Source organism: Zea mays, chromosome 5, assembly GCF_902167145.1.
Source record: "Zea mays cultivar B73 chromosome 5, Zm-B73-REFERENCE-NAM-5.0, whole genome shotgun sequence".
Classification (NCBI taxonomy): domain Eukaryota; kingdom Viridiplantae; phylum Streptophyta; class Magnoliopsida; order Poales; family Poaceae; genus Zea; species Zea mays.
The window spans coordinates 23,593,240-23,610,650 of record NC_050100.1 but is presented as its reverse complement, the minus strand read 5'-3'; the positions used below and the strand labels follow the sequence as shown (position 1 = coordinate 23,610,650).

Sequence of the window (17,411 nt, the reverse complement as noted above, 5' to 3'; positions counted from 1 at the left end):
AATCTAACCATCTTAAGCAACCTCATTTGAGGAAATAGAGAAAATAACCTAGCTATACTCTTCTCTCTCACATGTAAAACCATAGATCCAAAATGTGGCTAAAATTGAGCAAGAATGAACAAAAGTTGACAAAGAAACATAAACCAACCTTTCTTATTCATCTTCTTCCAAAAAATGAAGACCAAAACCTCCCCCTTGTATTTTGTAAAATCTGGACCTCCAAAATCGCCTACAATGGAAGTTGGCTGCGAGCTACAGCTCCCGTCGGGGACGAAGAGTGGTATTTATAACACATAGTTCACTGGCGGTTGGCTTGAAAAACCGCCAGTGGAAACCTATTTCCACTGGCGGTTATCTTAACACAACCGCCAGTGGAAATAGGATATTTGCACTGGCGGCTGGTGTAACAGAACCGCCAGTGTAAATATCCTATTTCCACTGGCGGTTGTGTTAAGAGAAACGCTAGTGGAAATAGGTTTCCGCTGGCGGTTCCCAAGCCGGGCCCACCTGGTTTTTTTTACTGGTGCGCGGTAACTGAAACCGTCAGTGATAATTTATGGGTGCCGCAGGCTTTGAGCTCTTTTCTACTAGTGTAACATCTCAACGTTTTTTCCATTTGTGTATTAGGGCATGTATAACTAGATACTATATTGCAGTTCAATAAGCACTAGATACATCTAAAAACTTTTTCATACCACCTAACGTATTTAAGTCTTGTATCTCGTCAAGATATCGCTCATGTATGTGGGTTATATGGCTTGAACCGCATTAGACTTAGAGAACCGTGTTAGAGACATCCCTTCACCAAGATACGTCTCTCGTGTGTGTGTGTTTTTGCACTTACTCCTTTAATACCTCTTAAAATAAGGGTCATTTAAGTGGATTGTACATGTACTTATGCTATAATATGCCGTGAGTTAATTAATTAACGGATGGATTCATACCTAGTTTCTAAAAAATAAAAGGGGAGGCAAGTTCACGCACATGGAACCGCAAATAATGGGGGAAAATTCTACACACTACTTTGCATTACCTCACATTCATCACGAGCAGACTCACACAAACTCACACAAACAGAGAAAAGAAAATAACAAAGCATTTAAGTGATAGACTTCGATTTTTGTTCGTGTAGGTCTACGTATGTGATGAATATGAGGCTGCAAAGTAATGGTTTTGTATCCTAGATGCATAGAATTTTATTCCAAATAATGACCCTCTTTGTGTTGGGTTCGAAACGCGGAGCTAAGAATGGAAATCCAGTATGCATTAATTTAAATCTTCTTAGATGCCTACTGTCTTTCTTTAATAAATAGAAAAATGATCACGTAAAGAGTACTTATGTTTGAGTTCAAATATGTTGGTAATGCTCTGTGAGAATTTGTTTAATTTATAGTCTTTGTAAGATCTGTGATAATTATATGATATCTTTTGTTTGTTTGGATAGAATAGTAAAAACAAATAAAATGAGGAGCTCCGCGTATGTACAGTTGCAGTCCAATGACTATAAAATGGGTTGCTTTGCAATCGTATGCAGGCTGCGTCTCCCAACCAGATAGAAGCACAGTGCATACGTGGTTCAGGACGAGGTAGTAAAACAACCTCATGATGTGAAGAAAAAGTACGACAGCAGCAAGCACATATTGTCATATAATTTTTTTTCCAAACAGTAGCAGCCACACAGGGCAAAGATTCGCATAGCAGAGAGGTCGAATCGAGAGCTAGAGGAAGTGGCTGGACTGGTCGACGTCCCATTTTGTTAACTTTGTTCGTGCTGGAGCTCCACTGCACGCATGCTTATCATCTATGCGTAAAAGGTTTCCAAAGATCAGCTAGAAAATAACCCCTTGCGTGATATTTCCCTTCTGGCTGGAAAGGAGATTACGATGTCTACAAAAAAAGCTATGACTCTTTGTTTCCAATTTCCATTGCTTGGTTAATTACTCTGAGTTGCCGAGCTAGCCCTCGCATGTAATGGGCAACAATAGGATAGTTTGGGAACTCTATTTTTCCAATGGATTTTTATTTTTTTTTAAAAAAATAAACTAATTTGTATATCTTCAATGTCTACACAAATTTATGTGGTTGATATAACCTTTTCGTTTGAAATTATTTATCCAAGAAAAATTATGTTTGAATTTCTTGGATTTTCAATTTGAATTTTTTAAATAACCTCAGATGAAGAAACAAAACCAAACTTCTACTAGTAGATGATCTCTACAATTTTAAGGTTTGATGACTTCTTTGTTTGAATTTGTTTAGGATCCTAAATATTTATTTCATAATTCAGTGAAGTAAATATAGGCACGTTTAGGGTGGAATATAATGGCTAGAACCTAGAAGAGGTACATGCAACGTATGAGTGATGTTGCACCCGAGCTATTTGTAATTTTTGAAAAATATTTTTTTATAAAAGGCTATATTATATTAAGCCATAAATCAATCTATAGATAATGTTTTTTTGTTCGCTCCACAGATCAACTTTTTAGTGACAATTGAACAATTGCCTCTATGAATAGTTGACTTATAGAGGCCAACTTTGTGAGGCTTACGCAATAGTAGTAATGAAAGGGGAACACCATTATTGAGGAGAAGATGATCCGGCGTTATTCCTTAGGGCATGTTTGGGAGAAGAGAATTTGAGGGGCTAAAATTTCCATTATTCAAAATACTTCCAAACAAGTCGAATACCTTTTCTTAATAAAAAAAGAAACTGCGACACGGTTTGACAGTGTTTACAAAGAGAAGTTTGAAATAATGGATATAATATGAGATCTGCTGGAAATATCCTAATATATGACCGTACCTTGATAGGCGGAATTTAGACAATGCTTATTAAGGGTATATTTGTTTGAACCCCAAACCATATGGATTGAAAGGGATTGAGTAGATTTAAATATCTAGTAAGTCAAAATCTTTCACAATCCATATCAATCCCCCTTCAATCCACATGAAATCAAAATAACCCAACAAGCCCTAAGGGCCAACTACGTACTCAACAGTGTTGTCCGGTGTGCCATAGCATCCATGCATGTTGTACTACACTTCAAGATCGATTTCTTTGCCCGAAGCATTCCGAGATACACTTTCTGCTGTCACAGTGTCACACTCGCACAAAAGATACTGGCACTTCCGTTCTACTGACATGCACCATGGTGGTTCGGTCGACCAAACATACAAAAGCTAGACGCATCGTCAAGCGTTTCCAAGTCTATATGAAGGGCTACCTACCAACCCCGAAATTCACTGTCCATAATTGGGCAGCCATGCCTCGCGAATGAAGCCCATGCATGACGTAGCTACATCCAGTTTCTTACGGGGTGCTGACGTTGCTGCAGCAAGGCAGCAGGGAGCTAGCTAGATCTGGTTCATCTCAGCCACCAGAAACGGACTTGATGTTTAGCTAGAACCGGCCGTGAAAACGGCTTGCTTGCTTGCTTGCTTCAGATTCAGGGTTTGGGCTGTGCACACTGATTTCATGGATGCTGGCCATCTATCGGTCGCTGTCATCCAGTCGGGGTAATCAAAAGATAATTTAAGAGCCGGAGAAAACGCTAGCGCTTTGGGCTCTCTCTGGCCATCGATGCCGTCTCTGATTACTCTGAATTTTTTGTTGCGTGTCCAAACGCACGTACTAATTAAACGTCTTCTTTTTAACGAACCGGCACGAGCTCCTGCCTATTTAGAGAGTAGTTTACAATCCGTCTAGAAAAATAGGGAGCGAAAGTATCGCTAGCTTAGCTATTAATTTGGCGCCTGCTGCAATTCACGCCGAGGATTCATTTTTAATTGTATTCGTGAGGAAATATTGCTGAGAAATCTTGCTGTCTAAAAGCTCTGTGTTTCATACTATTTCTCTCCTCCAAATCTCCAAAATATGAGGAGAGTTAGAATTTTGATCGTTTTCCGTGGTGCATCTTACACTGACATGATGTTTATCCACAGTTCTTGCACCATGATGCTCATGGACCAGCTCTCATGGTGTAAACTCCGCTGATGCATTCAATGGGCTCGTTCGTTTACTCTAGGACCGTTCCAGCGGAAATGATATTTTTATCGTTCATTTACTCTAGGACCGTTCCAGCGGGAATGATATTTTTATTTGTATTAATATAATATTGATTAGCTGGAATAGTTCATAGCCTCAATTCGAGATAAACGAAAAGGCCTTAGTGTATCTGCACTCCACAAATATATTATGTGTTGCCTCATCAGTTTGCCTAATACTCGATAATTCTTTTAGATATGTTGTGGGCTTAGCCCGTATAAATAATTAAATAAATTCTAAGAATCGTATTAAATAAACTATATTGTATGATTTAATATCCTATACTGGATATTAACTCAACTTTATAGTTGTACTTCGTCTATTTACATGATATATGTTGAGAAAAGGATGAAGATGTGTCGTGCGCCGCCATCGAGCTAAGAAACAGTTGACAATAAAATATGGGATGCACTCGAGACCAAAAATAGAGTTTCTGATGCTGGTAGTGTACTGTATGTGTCATAGAGCAGTTTTATGAGACTACAGAATGACTGACAATCATTCTGTAGTAGAACAAGCTTACGAAATACATATACTCGTGAAAGAACTCGAGAATTTTGGTTGTGCTGTTAGAGAAATTTATGGTGGTCTACATCATTGCTAAGCCGCCACAGATTTGGACATATTTTAATACTTCTCTAAAACATAATAGACAAGTAACAGACAAGAGTTTGGTATTGCTGACCTCATATTGACTTTTTAGGTGTTGAAAAGAAGGAGAGAGCTAAAGATGTCCATGGCAAGAAAGTTATTGAGGAGAGTTGTATAATTTTTTTTCGGTAGAGATAGCAACATACTTATTAAAACCTTAGTTGCATATTTAGATAGATTAACGTTTTTATAGATTTTGACTAGATTGAAAATTAGAGGTTAAAGTTATAAGTAGTTTTAAGTCATGCATGTCTAAGTCATACATATTTATCTAGTTTACTTAAATTTTCTATTTGTGGGTTCTCAGACTACCTCTCTATCTCAACGACCTCTTTATCTTCCGGTAGTTCTCTAGCTCTTTCGATTGCCGTTAGGAGCGAGGTAGACATGCTGCGATCTGGTTGTTCCTACCTTCTGGGGCTTGTTTCTTTATAAGCCACTATAAACCAAGCCAAACACTAATTAGAGATGTCTAGAAAATTTCGTGTCTATATATTTATTGGAAAAAGCTTGGCAAACTAAAAAAAAGGCAGGTCCTGGTAGGTACGTACATCTACATTCTATGCAGGATGACTGAAGTGCCTGCGAGTTTTTACACAACCATAATTTTAGCGTAAAGTCTTCGTGGAGTGTTTTTCAGACTTTACCGAATGTTTTAGACACTCGACAAAGCAACTGTTTTTGGTAGTGTAAGGCCTTTGAAGGGATTACTGGCCATCTGATCAATTGAATCCGTCATTCTTGTGTTTGCTAGCCATGTGCTACCAGTTGATCGGTTGACAGAGGATATAAGCTGTCTCCAGCAACGTACTCTATATCTATCATTTATATCCGTCCTTTACAGTCTCCTTTAAAAGATTTCATCCTATATATCTTCTTCCTCTCCAACAACATCATCTAAATCACGTCCTCTCTACGCAAATACCTATATTAGAGGCATTTTTTATTTTTTGTACATATGTATTTGTCATACTCTCAAATGTATTGTACATATTTTAGTTTTGCTAAACCGGTTATTTAAAGTATTCAAATGGATAAAGGACCGTTTAGAAAAACTCTATATATAGAGAATCCAGCAATGTCCTCTAAATTTAGAAGACCGTTTAGATGACGTTGCTGTAGAATGTAGAGGATCATTTAATTCTCTATATTTAGGGTAGGGGAGCCTTTAGAGCCAGCCTAAGACTTTAGAGACATGTGGAACGTTGTTTTAGTTTATTTAGACACACTATTCAACACTTTTTTAGGAGGGCAAGGAATTTTTATGATTTGGACCGTGTCAAATATAATGGCATGCGATATTGAGTCAGATTCTACTTTGAGGTCGCATTCTTCTTTCTTTCTTTCTTTCTTTATTCTCTTTCTTTTTTAATTTATAATAGCAGCGTGCGCCGTCTATTTTTATAGAGGCTAGAATCCTATAGTAACTTTCGTTCTTAACACACGGCCAAAGGTTCCACAGATCGATCGATTATGCATGATATGATACTTGGCCTGTATGTACAAGACAAATTCACCAACCATAATGATCTCGACTGCTACGCTAGCTCTACGGAAACGGAGGCCACATAGGAGTACCACCTACTACCACGCCACGGATATGCATGCAGCCACTTGTTGGCCTTCTCTTGTCAAAGCATGCACTGTTTGAGTGAGAAAACGACGATATACGCCGTGCCATTGGTACTTTGTTATATGTTTCTTAAGTATAGTATATTATGCTTACCAGTTCCCAGTCCAATGGTTCATGGCAGGTTGACTGCCCGATCGACAGGGATGCTCGGCAGAGGCGGCCGGCCTCGCTCTGACGACTGAGCCTACGCGGGCTGCGGCCGGCCGGGGTGTGTGCATTCGGCAGACCAAACTATATAAACATCGCTGTCGCAGCTCTTGGTCTAAAGCTCGAGCAGACCAAAACTCACGCTGTCGTCGTTGCCGCCGCGGCCATGGAGTACGTACGTGAATACAGGAACGCTGTCGGCAAACAAACTCCAAAATATTTTTCTTTTGAAAAATCTTGTGTGGTTGGTGAAGAAGCTGCCACCGCGCGCGCGGCTCTGCTTGGTTCAGCTTATTTTGGATCTGAACGTATCGAGCTGATAGTCTAGCTGATTATTAGCTAATACCATACTAGCTAGCAGCTATCTCACTAGCTAGTTGGACCAAGCTAGGGCTGGAAAATTAGCTTGAGGCTCGCGAGCCGGCTCGGCTCGGAGCGGCTCGCGAGCCTCGAACGAGCCGAGTCGAGCCTTTTCTTCGAGCTTGTTTTTGCAGCGAGCCGAGCCGAGCTGGCTCGTTTCAGCTCGCGAGCCTTACAAAAATGGTCAATTTATGGAATAATAATGAATATTAGATAATTTTATGAATAATATATTCATCATCAAAGACTAAAAAATGAGCTATTAATAGCTCATTTTTTAGTCTTTGATGATGAATATATTAGAAGTTATAATTTAATTTACTCATAATGTAGAATGATGATTCTATATTTTAAATTTATATAATGTTAATTCACCAAATAATGCAAAGAAAAGTACCAAAATAGGGCTCGCGAGTCGAGCCAAGCCGGCTCGCGAGCCAAGGTCGAGCCGAGCCGAACCTCTTTCACCAGCTCGTGGAATGGACGAGCCGAGCTCGTTCAGGCATCGAGCCGAGCCGAGCTCGGCTCGTTTCCAGCCCTAGACCAAGCCATCTGCTGGTATCAGCTAATAGTCACTACCGAAAAACGACAACGACTTTCTAATGGTCACGAACCAAAATAAGCATTTCTCCTCCGTCATTCTTGACGGTTTAGAGTGTTGTTTTTCGGCGGGTCCGAAGTTGGGCGCCAAAAATAAGATTTATTTTTCTATAGTGATTTCGATAACTAGAATTAGCTATACATGAGCTATTAACTAGCTAACAATTCGCTAATAATATTAGTTGGATATTATGCTATTAGCTAACCTCTTAGAGCATCTCTAAGAGTCTTTTTAAACTTCACTTTTCAAATCATCATTCCAACAATAATTTGTGAAGAAGAAAAAAAACGTTTCTGTATTTTTTTCACAATCCAATGGGTTTTTTATATATTTTGTACATGTGCACCCAAGATATCCATTCTAGTTTTCTATCTTTAGATAGCGAGAAATTTATAATATCAATTGACTACATTTAGATAACCATTTCAAAAAAAATTGTTAAAGAGTTTTTTTTTCTTTCAACGTCTCTATTATTACCTATTAAGAAGAATATAGAGTTTCTTTGAATCCAACAGAGATCCCACAGAGGTAGCAACTAATGGATCATAGTACGGCCTAAACTAATGCTCTAATCAGAGTAGCCTTTATTTGGGCCAGGGTCCCTAGTGGATGGGACAAGTGAGCATCATGATCACGAGGATCACGATCATCCCTAAAGGGAAAGCCTTTTTTTTTAAAAAAAAAAGAGATAGAGAGAATCGGTGTTGGTCGATGTAGGAAATGGCCGAGGACACCCACAGCAGCTAGCATCGTCATTAACACGTAATCGTGGCATCAATTTCCAAAGACACAAAGCTGAAGTTTATTTTTCAGTGTGAAAACAGCTAAAACAGGACGTCATTCCACACTTACCTTGTCCGCAGTTCACACCACAGATACTCATACAATACATGCATGTTCACAGTCCACACTACAGATACTCATACATATATATAGTAGTAGTTTTTTTTATAAACTTTAAATGGCTGAAGTAAACCTTAAATGACTGAAGTACACCTTAGATAATTTAATGTTTGTTTTTGCTATACATTGGAGTAAACATTGAATGACTTAAGCAAGAAAGAGGGAGAAATGGATGCATAGATGTATAGAAGTAATATCCATCCATTTTTTACAGCTTATTTAACAACTGTGTCATGGCGACCCTGGAGCTTAAAAGAAGGTGCCAGGTATCTGAAAGGTGCACTGGACTGGAATCTGGAAGCAACTGGGTATGTTTAAAGGCATGTCAGAAGGAAAGGGAGTCCTCGAGGCATTGCTTTGCTTCAAAAGGTAGCAAAATGGAAGGCGGGCCTAACCAGGCATCGTCATCAACCATCAGTTCATCACTGTCATTTGCTTCTTTATCCTTAATCTGTGATGTGTTATGTCTTGCAGGTACACAGAAAGCACCGGAGACGTGTCGGGGTGTCGCAGCAAAGCATGTCCGGTCACGGGTTCTTTCTCAAAAAAGAAAAGAAAAGGGTAAAGCAGTTGTTCTTCTGCAGAGAACAGGAAGGTTTAGCAACATGTGGGGTTTCGTCTTCTCTAGAGCGAGAAGAAGGCCGCACCAACAGCTATGCCTTGTGGTGCGGCATCTCCACATCGTTTCGATCCGCAAAGAGGGAAACTGCTCAACCGCCGGTTGTTCGTTGGGCCTGTGCCTGTCTGGTGCACCAGGGTTTTATTGGAAAAAAAAGAATGGCGTGATTGTTTCTACAGGAATCCTTTAGTCCTGGCAGATTTCTATTTGCTTCGTACAAAATCTTACAATCCACTACTGATCAGTAGTCGTTGAAGGCGATGTTGAAAAGTGAGGGGAACCTAGTCCTGGATGCAAAAGTTGAACGGGTGTGGAAGGAAGGATGTCCCATAAATTCGAGTGCCACTGTTCCGTCCGGAAGAGAAAAAAACACAATTTTGGACGAAATTTTCAAATCTCAACAACCAATGTGAACCTAGAGACAAATATATAGGAGGTAGCAATTTTGACCTCGCGGTACCAGTAATGCAAGTACAGCTGAAAAGAAGTCAAAGAAAGCAGAATTCTCGCCAGCAACCAACCATTAACTGGAGCAACCGTATGCTGTAACCGGAAAGAGACATCAACGAGAGGGGAAACCCTAAACGAGAAAGAGAAACAATCAGAAAGAGAGCCACACAACACTGAACATGAAACCAAATATCTGGGCATTTATTGACTATCAGGAATGGAGCTCATGACATCAGTCGAAGAAATGCACATGTGCGCACCACATCCGTCTAGACTGCTTTGGAGCTAACCGGCTCGCCGGCTTAAAAAAAATTAGAAGTTTAAGTTCGGCTTAGAAAAAGTTCACATTGTAGCTAAGAAGCTCCACCACACTTCTAGTAGAACTATGGCGGCCTAGCAATGTTGCTGTTGCTGAGATGGTTCTTGGAACCATGGTTATAACTCATGACAGGGGCAATATGGATGTTAAGCACTTGACCCTGCACCAGCCTGAGACTCTCAGTGAAACATCAACAGACAGCTGCTCAACGAAGTCGCAAAAACATGACAGTCCAATGGATGGTCCTCTGCTGTGATTTCAAGGACCAGATGGACGAGGTCTACGGTCAAAACTGAAGAAACTCCATGTTCCTGTGCTAGTCTTGCACAAAATCGCAAGTAGTTGACACAAAGTATCTTGTGCCTATTTCATTGTGCAGTTGATGAGACCTGGAACCACAACTTACTTGTCAAAACTAGAACTAAACACTGCCATGTGCTCCAACCAGTTCGTCGAGAACTTCACATGAACGCTCCAGGGTCCGGAGCACAGACAACACGAAAAAAAAGCAAGCATATAGTGTTTTATGCCACTGCTATCCTCGGCCATATGAAGAAGACCCCTTGGATGCCATCGGTCTTCTCTTCTGTTGCGCCCCCTTAAATGTGGATCCAGATCCAACAGATCTTCTGCCTGGTCTGTTTCTAGGGCGTTCTTCAAATGATTCTTCGGATTTCGCAAACCGCCTAGCGTTTCCTTCTTCAGTTCTTGAAAACCTCCTAGCATTTTCATCAACCTGTTGCTTCTTTTTCATCTTGCTGGTGCTAGGCCTATACAGAATAACAGAGCGACCAATTTGGTCAACAGCGATGGATCCTGTTGACTCCTCAAGTTGCAGTATCACATCAGGTAGCTCCCCAGGGCAGTTCCCATGAATTTTTAGCTGTTATAGTGTAGGAATCTTGGTGAGAAAAACCTAACAGCTGTGAATGGAGTGCAGAAGGAAATGTAAAATAAAGCAATAAAGAGCCCAAGATAAGTTGAATTTTGCAGTCTTGTTGTATTCTTGCACGTGAATTGGAAAAGAGCAACTTATCACAAGTGTCATACTGTCAGGAATCAATAAGCAGGGTTACCCGATTTAAAAAATGTGTTTTCCAAACTTGGGCATGTCAGAATACAGTATTTTTTTAGACTATTATGCCTATTTCATTATCATGACAAACTTGAATGTTATGATTTGTCTATCTAACTACATGTAAGTAACCAATCATAATTCTTCATGAGGATCCGGTGTTGATACAAAGATCAATAATTGGGTGTAATCTCCGTACACAAACACAAAATAGCCCATCATGTTATCACAACAATCCATGGCCCACAATGTTCCAATTTATTGCCCATTCCAATCACTTAAACAAAATAGAAACTCCAACATTGGATAACGGGGCTACCTATTTAAGAAATTAGGGTTAGAAATACCAGCTCCTCAATCTAATATTGATGAATAATAATCGGTGGATTCCTTAGCTAATTAGAGAATCTTCTAGCATCACACTCATGCGTGTACATTGATCATGAGCTTCAACTCATATGATCAGGTTTAGTGGGACCTACTGCTATGATTAATTTGCTTCTTGGTCCGCCTAAATCTAGAATTTAATGAAGCTATACAAAAGAGAAGGGCTATGGGATATAGATAGTGGATTTTCACAGGAACATATAGAGGCATAAAGACTGATGCTTACTGCCACAATCAGTCTCACAGTTTCATATACAAGAGTGACCTCCACTCCGATCCAGCTTCTTGGTCAAGTAAACTGCCGAGGAGGAAGAAAAGCGAGTGCCAAGAAAATGGAGGACAGTAAAATGGAAGGTGATTGGTAGTCCCCTGAGAATTGCAGGGTTAGAGTTCATATTTGTTGCAACTCATGTGAATAAAAGTCTTGCCATTTTAAATTTTTGTTGCCAATTTAGCTTGTAACAGAAGGACAGACAGACATGGCTCAATGGTAGAAGCCTTTCCAATAAGTCAAAGATCCTGTGTTCGACACAACCTCTCCATAAAAATGCAGAGGTAAGGTTTGCCTCGGGGTTTTTTTTTCTCCAGATCCCATTCATGTGGGAGCAACCAGCACTGAGTGTGTCCAATTTAGCTTCTACCATTTGTGCCTTCAGCATTACATTAGCTTCTACTTGCCATTTTGGTTTATACCCTAAGTTTCATAGACTTTCCTTCGTCAACCAAACTATCGGTCGATTTCAACTTGCCAGCTGTAGCTGGATCAGATCAGCAGCACGATGGCGCCAGAAACCCTATCCATACGACAGCAATGCTTGTAACTGAACTAAGTCCTTTATCATGTGGCAACGATGAACTAAGAAATCTTACAATGGTCTCACTTCCTTTTCTTATCCCGATGTATATTTCAGGATGCGGTTTGTTTCGCATGCACTGAAGCTGAGACAACACGCAATTTTTACTTGTATTTAAAAAAACCACGTGCATTGTGGATTTGGCAATCAGAGAGGGCCAATGGGGACATACCTTTAGGAGCTCGTTGGACTCGAGGTTGTCACTGAAGGCGGAGACAAGGTTCGGTGTGACGCCGCTCTTACCGACCTGTTGCGACTTGAGCTTTTTGCCGAGGCCGTGAGCGTACGAGGCCAGCTCCTTCCGCTCCTTCACGCTCAGCTTCGGCCGCGGCAGCCGTGGGAGCACGAACGACCTGGGCGCCTCCGCCTCGGCCTCGGCCGCAGATTCCTCCTCTACCGACTCCTCCGCGTCCGGCACGCCTACAACCTCGGCCACGGCCGCGGAGGCGGAAGCAGAGGCGGAGCCATGGTCCAGGGAGGAGAAAAGGCGATGGGAGGCAAAGATACGGAGGCGCGGGGACGGGAGACGAGAGGAAGGTACGGAGCGGAGGTGGTAGGAGAGTCGGGCGAGAGGAAGGCGGAGGAGGGTTACCGCCGCCGCCATGGTTGCTCGACGGGAGGCCGCGGAGGAAGCTTCAAGTGCAACAAGACGCAGAGGACGAGGGGATAAGAAATTAAGGACTTGGCCCACAAGTCCGTGACCAATAAGGTATAAACCAAAACGCAGCTGCCTTAAAAATGGAATATCAAAGCTTATATAAATTATATAAACTAGTTAAACAATCCGATTAGATTAAGAATGGTAAAACGAAGGGGCCCTAAGTAATCAGAAATTCCGAATCACGCTAGAGCGAGCTTGCATTTGAACTGCTACCGAGGATTCGTAAAATTTCGTCTACGTTGTAGGCTTGTAGCGCATTGCCTTGACAAATCTTGGCCATCTCAGGGCAACCAAGTGATTGGCCAATTGAACTACTTCCACACATCGTGAACGTACCTAATGCATAGAGATGAAATGGCACTGACATAAACAATTGGTGCTTGATTTCTCGTCTTGTTGTATGCTTCAAACAATATATATATATATATATATATATATATATATATATATATATATATATATATATATATATATATATAGGGCAGGTATAACGGGAGCCCTGGGCTTCCAATAGTTAAAGGAAGCCCAGGCCGACCACCTCTGCAAACTGGTTCAACCAGCGCGCCCAAACAGGCTGTCGGGTGTGCCACCTGCCCCACGTCTGTTAGCGCAAAAAAATGAATGCATGTATGAGTTAAACACGATCCAATGCATGCGCATAAATTTAGGAAAGATATGTGCGGCAGTTTTTGTTTTTAAAATCCTTTATTTCCTCCATAAATTTATGATCGCCGCAACAGCCATGCAGCTAGACGCGTAAGGACCATTTTATGATATATACTGAGAGTAAATATGCTACACTGTGTTAATAATTATGCAATTCGATATACTGCGTAAAAATCTGTTATCAGCTGCATGCACACGAATTTATGATAAAAAATGTGCAATGAAAGGAAATGAATTACACTCATAGAAACAAAAAATCGTATTTAATGTTTTATTTCCTTCATAAATATAAGGCCCCTCCAACAGCCATGCAGCTAAAACACATTAAATTTAGTTTATGACATATACTGATACAAATTATACTACATGGTGTAGGTATTTATGCAATTCGTTACACTGCGTAAAAAATCTGGCATGTTGTTCACTGGTGGATGCACCTCCGGGTTGGAGCGTAATAACCTTAAGTTTTGAGCATAAAATCCCTCAATTATAAGCGTATATACCGAGCCAATGTGAGAGGTTGATAGCTCTAGTAGGTTGTTATTACGATCCTATTTTTATGGCAGATCCGAAAAATATGGCAGTCGCATGCATGCGGTTATACAAATCCTAAAATTATGGCAAAAAGCATGCATGAGTCAAACGCGTTCCCTTGCATGCGCGTAAATTTAGAAAAGATATGTGTGGCGGTTTCTATTTTAAATGCTTTATTTCCTTCATAAATTTAGGATCGCTGCAACAGACATGCAACTAAAACTCGTAATGATCATTTTATGCTATATACTGATACTAAATATACTACACTGTGTAGATACTTATGCAATTCGGTATACTGCGTAAAAATCTGCTACAGGCTGCATGCACACGAATTTATGATGGAAAGAATATGCAATGAAAGGAAATGAATTGCATGCATAGAAACAAAAAATCACATTTAATGTTTTATTTTCTTCATAAATATAGGATCCCTCCAACAGTCATGCAACTAAACGCATTAGAACTAATTTATGATGTATACTGAAACAAATTATACTACACGGTGTAGGTATTTATGCAATTTCTTACACTGCGTAAAAAATCTGGCATGTTGTTCACTAGTGGACGCATCTCCGGGTGGAGCGTAAAAACCTTAAGTTTTGAGCATAAAATCCCTCAATTATAAGCGTAAATACCGAGTCAATTAGAGGTTGATAGCTTTAGTATGTTGTTATTACGATCTTATTTTTATGACAGATCCGAAAAACATGGCAGCCACATGCATGCGGTTTCTATTTTTATACAGATCCAAAAATTATGACAAAATCGTGGGAGTTTCCATTGCATGCGCGCAAATTAAGAACAGCATAAATCAAGGAATTGTCTTTCCAATGTGCATGCAGTAAACTGATATACGAACCCTGTGTTAAAGCATAAAATCATACAGTTTTTAGCGTAAATAATACATGTGGTAGGCATAAAACACAATAAACAAAAAGAAAAATGCGCTGGATCGGAGGATGTCACGCGCGATCATCGCTGCGCGCATCTCGCCCCTTCCGTGATGTCGCTCGCTCGAACATCGCGCCTCATGCGTCGCCGTCGCTACTCGCACGTCGACGGGCGTCGCTTGCTCGTCGGCCTTGGAAGTGCTGTGAAAGGGAATTAGGCTTACACCTAGTTCCTAAATAATTTTGGTGGTTGAATTGCCCAACACAAATATTGGACTGACTAGTTTGCTCTAGTGTATAAGTTATACAGGTGCAAAAGGTTCACATCTAGCCAATAAAAAGATCAAGTGTTGGATTCAATAAAGGAGCAAAGGGGCAACCGAGGGCACCCCTGGTCTGGCGCACCGGACTGTCCGGTGTGCCACCGGACAGTGAACAGTACCTGTCCGGTGCACCAGGGAACTCAGACTCAAACTCTTCACCCTCGGGATTTCTCGGAAGACGGCGCGCTATAATTCACCGGACTGTCCGGTGTGCACCGGACATGTCCGGTGCTCCAAGGAAGCTCGGCCTCCTGAACTCGCCAGCCTCGGGTTCGCGTGGCAGCCGCTCCGCTATAATTCACCGGACTGTCCGGTGTACACCGGACTGTCCGGTGTGCCAGCGGAGCAACGGCTCCCTGCGGCGCCAACGGCTCCCTGCGGTGCATTAAATGCGCGCGCAGCGCGCGCAGAAGTCAGAATCGCCCATGTCGGTGCACCGGACATCAAACAGTACATGTCCGGTGTGCACCGGACACCCAGGCGGGCCCACAAGTCAGAAGCTCCAACGGCTAGAATCCAACGGCAGTGATGACGTGGCAGGGGCACCGGACTGTCCGGTGTGCACCGGACTGTCCGGTGCGCCATCGAGCAGACGCCTCCAGCCAACGGTCACTTTTGGTGGTTGGGGCTATAAATACCCCAACCACCCCACCATTCATTGCATCCAAGTTTTCCACTTCTCAACTACTACAAGAGCTCTAGGCATTCAATTCTAGACACATTCAAAGAGATCAAATCCTCTCCAATTCCACACAAAACCCTAGTGACTAGAGAGAGTGATTTGTCGTGTTCATTTGAGCTCTTGCGCTTGGATTGCTTCTTTTCTTTCTCACTTGTTCTTGAGATCACAACTCCATTGTAATCAAGGCAAGAGGCACCAATTGTGTGGTGGCCCTTGCGGGGAAATTTTGTTCCCGGCTTGGATTAGAGAAGAGAAGCTCACTCGGTCCGTGGGACCGTTTGAGAGAGGGAAGGGTTGAAAGAGACCCGGCCTTTGTGGCCTCCTCAACGGGGAGTAGGTTTGCAAGAACCGAACCTCGGTAAAACAAATCTCCGTGTCTCATTTGCTTATTCGCTTGGGATTTGTTTTGCGCCCTCTCTTGCGGACTCATTTATTATTACTAACACTAACCCCGGCTTGTAGTTGTGTTTATATTTGTAAATTTCAGTTTCGCCCTATTCACCCCCCCCTCTAGGCGACTATCAATTGGTATCGGAGCCCGGTGCTTCATTAGAGCCTAACCGCTCGAAGTGATGTCGGGAGATCACGCCAAGAAGGAAATGGAGACCGGCGAAAAGCCCACTACAAGCTACGGGAGCACTTCATCGGAAGAGTCCCGCACCAAAAGGAGGGAGAAGAAGAAGAGCTCCTCCAACAAAGGGAAGGAGAAGAAATCCTCTTCTCACCACAAAGAGAAGAAGGAAAAATCTTCTTCCCACAAGCCACATCGGAAAGGCGACAAGCACAAGAGGATGAGGAAGGTGGTCTACTACGAGACCGACACTTCATCAACTTCTACCTCCGACTCCGATGCGCCCTCCGTCACTTCTAAGCGCCAAGAGCGCAAGAAGTATAGTAAGATCCCCCTACGCTACCCTCGCATTTCCAAACATACACCTTTACTTTCCGTCCCATTAGGCAAACCACCAACTTTTAATGGTGAAGATTACGCTAGGTGGAGCGATTTAATGCGATTTCATCTAATCTCGCTCCACAAAAGTATATGGGATGTTGTTGAGTTTGGTGCACAGGTACCGTCGGTAGGGGATGAGAACTATGATGAGGATGAGGTGGCCCAAATCGAGCACTTCAACTCTCAAGCAACGACGATACTCCTCGCCTCTTTAAGCAAAGAGGAGTATAACAAAGTACAAGGGTTGAAGAGCGCCAAGGAGATTTGGGATGTACTCAAAACCGCGCACGAGGGAGACGAGCTCACCAAGATCACCAAGAGGGAAACAATCGAGGGGGAGCTCGGTCGGTTCCGGCTTCACAAAGGAGAGGAGCCGCAACACATGTACAACCGGCTCAAGACTTTGGTAAACCAAGTGCGCAACCTCGGGAGCAAGAAGTGGGACGATCACGAAGTGGTAAATGTTATTTTAAGATCTCTCATTTTTCTTAATCCCACTCAAGTTCAATTGATTCGTGGTAATCCTAGATATACTAAAATGACCCCCGAGGAAGTTATCGGGCATTTTGTAAGTTTTGAGTGCATGATAGAAGGCTCAAGGAAAATCAACGAGCTTGGCGACCCATCCGAAGCCCAACCCGTTGCATTCAAGGCAA

The 17,411-nt window shown here is 42.0% G+C and overlaps 1 protein-coding gene across 1 annotated transcript; it reads right to left on the bottom strand.

The window, feature by feature from the left end:
• Positions 1 to 9,590: 9,590 nt before the first annotated feature.
• Positions 9,591 to 12,661, bottom strand: LOC100194294 (CRS1 / YhbY domain containing protein). The gene is given in 2 exon segments (NM_001139333.1): positions 9,591 to 10,611; positions 12,217 to 12,661. Coding segments are annotated over 2 exon segments (780 nt in total). The 5' UTR covers positions 12,649 to 12,661; the 3' UTR covers positions 9,591 to 10,263.
• Between the last annotated feature and the right edge of the window lie 4,750 nt (positions 12,662 to 17,411).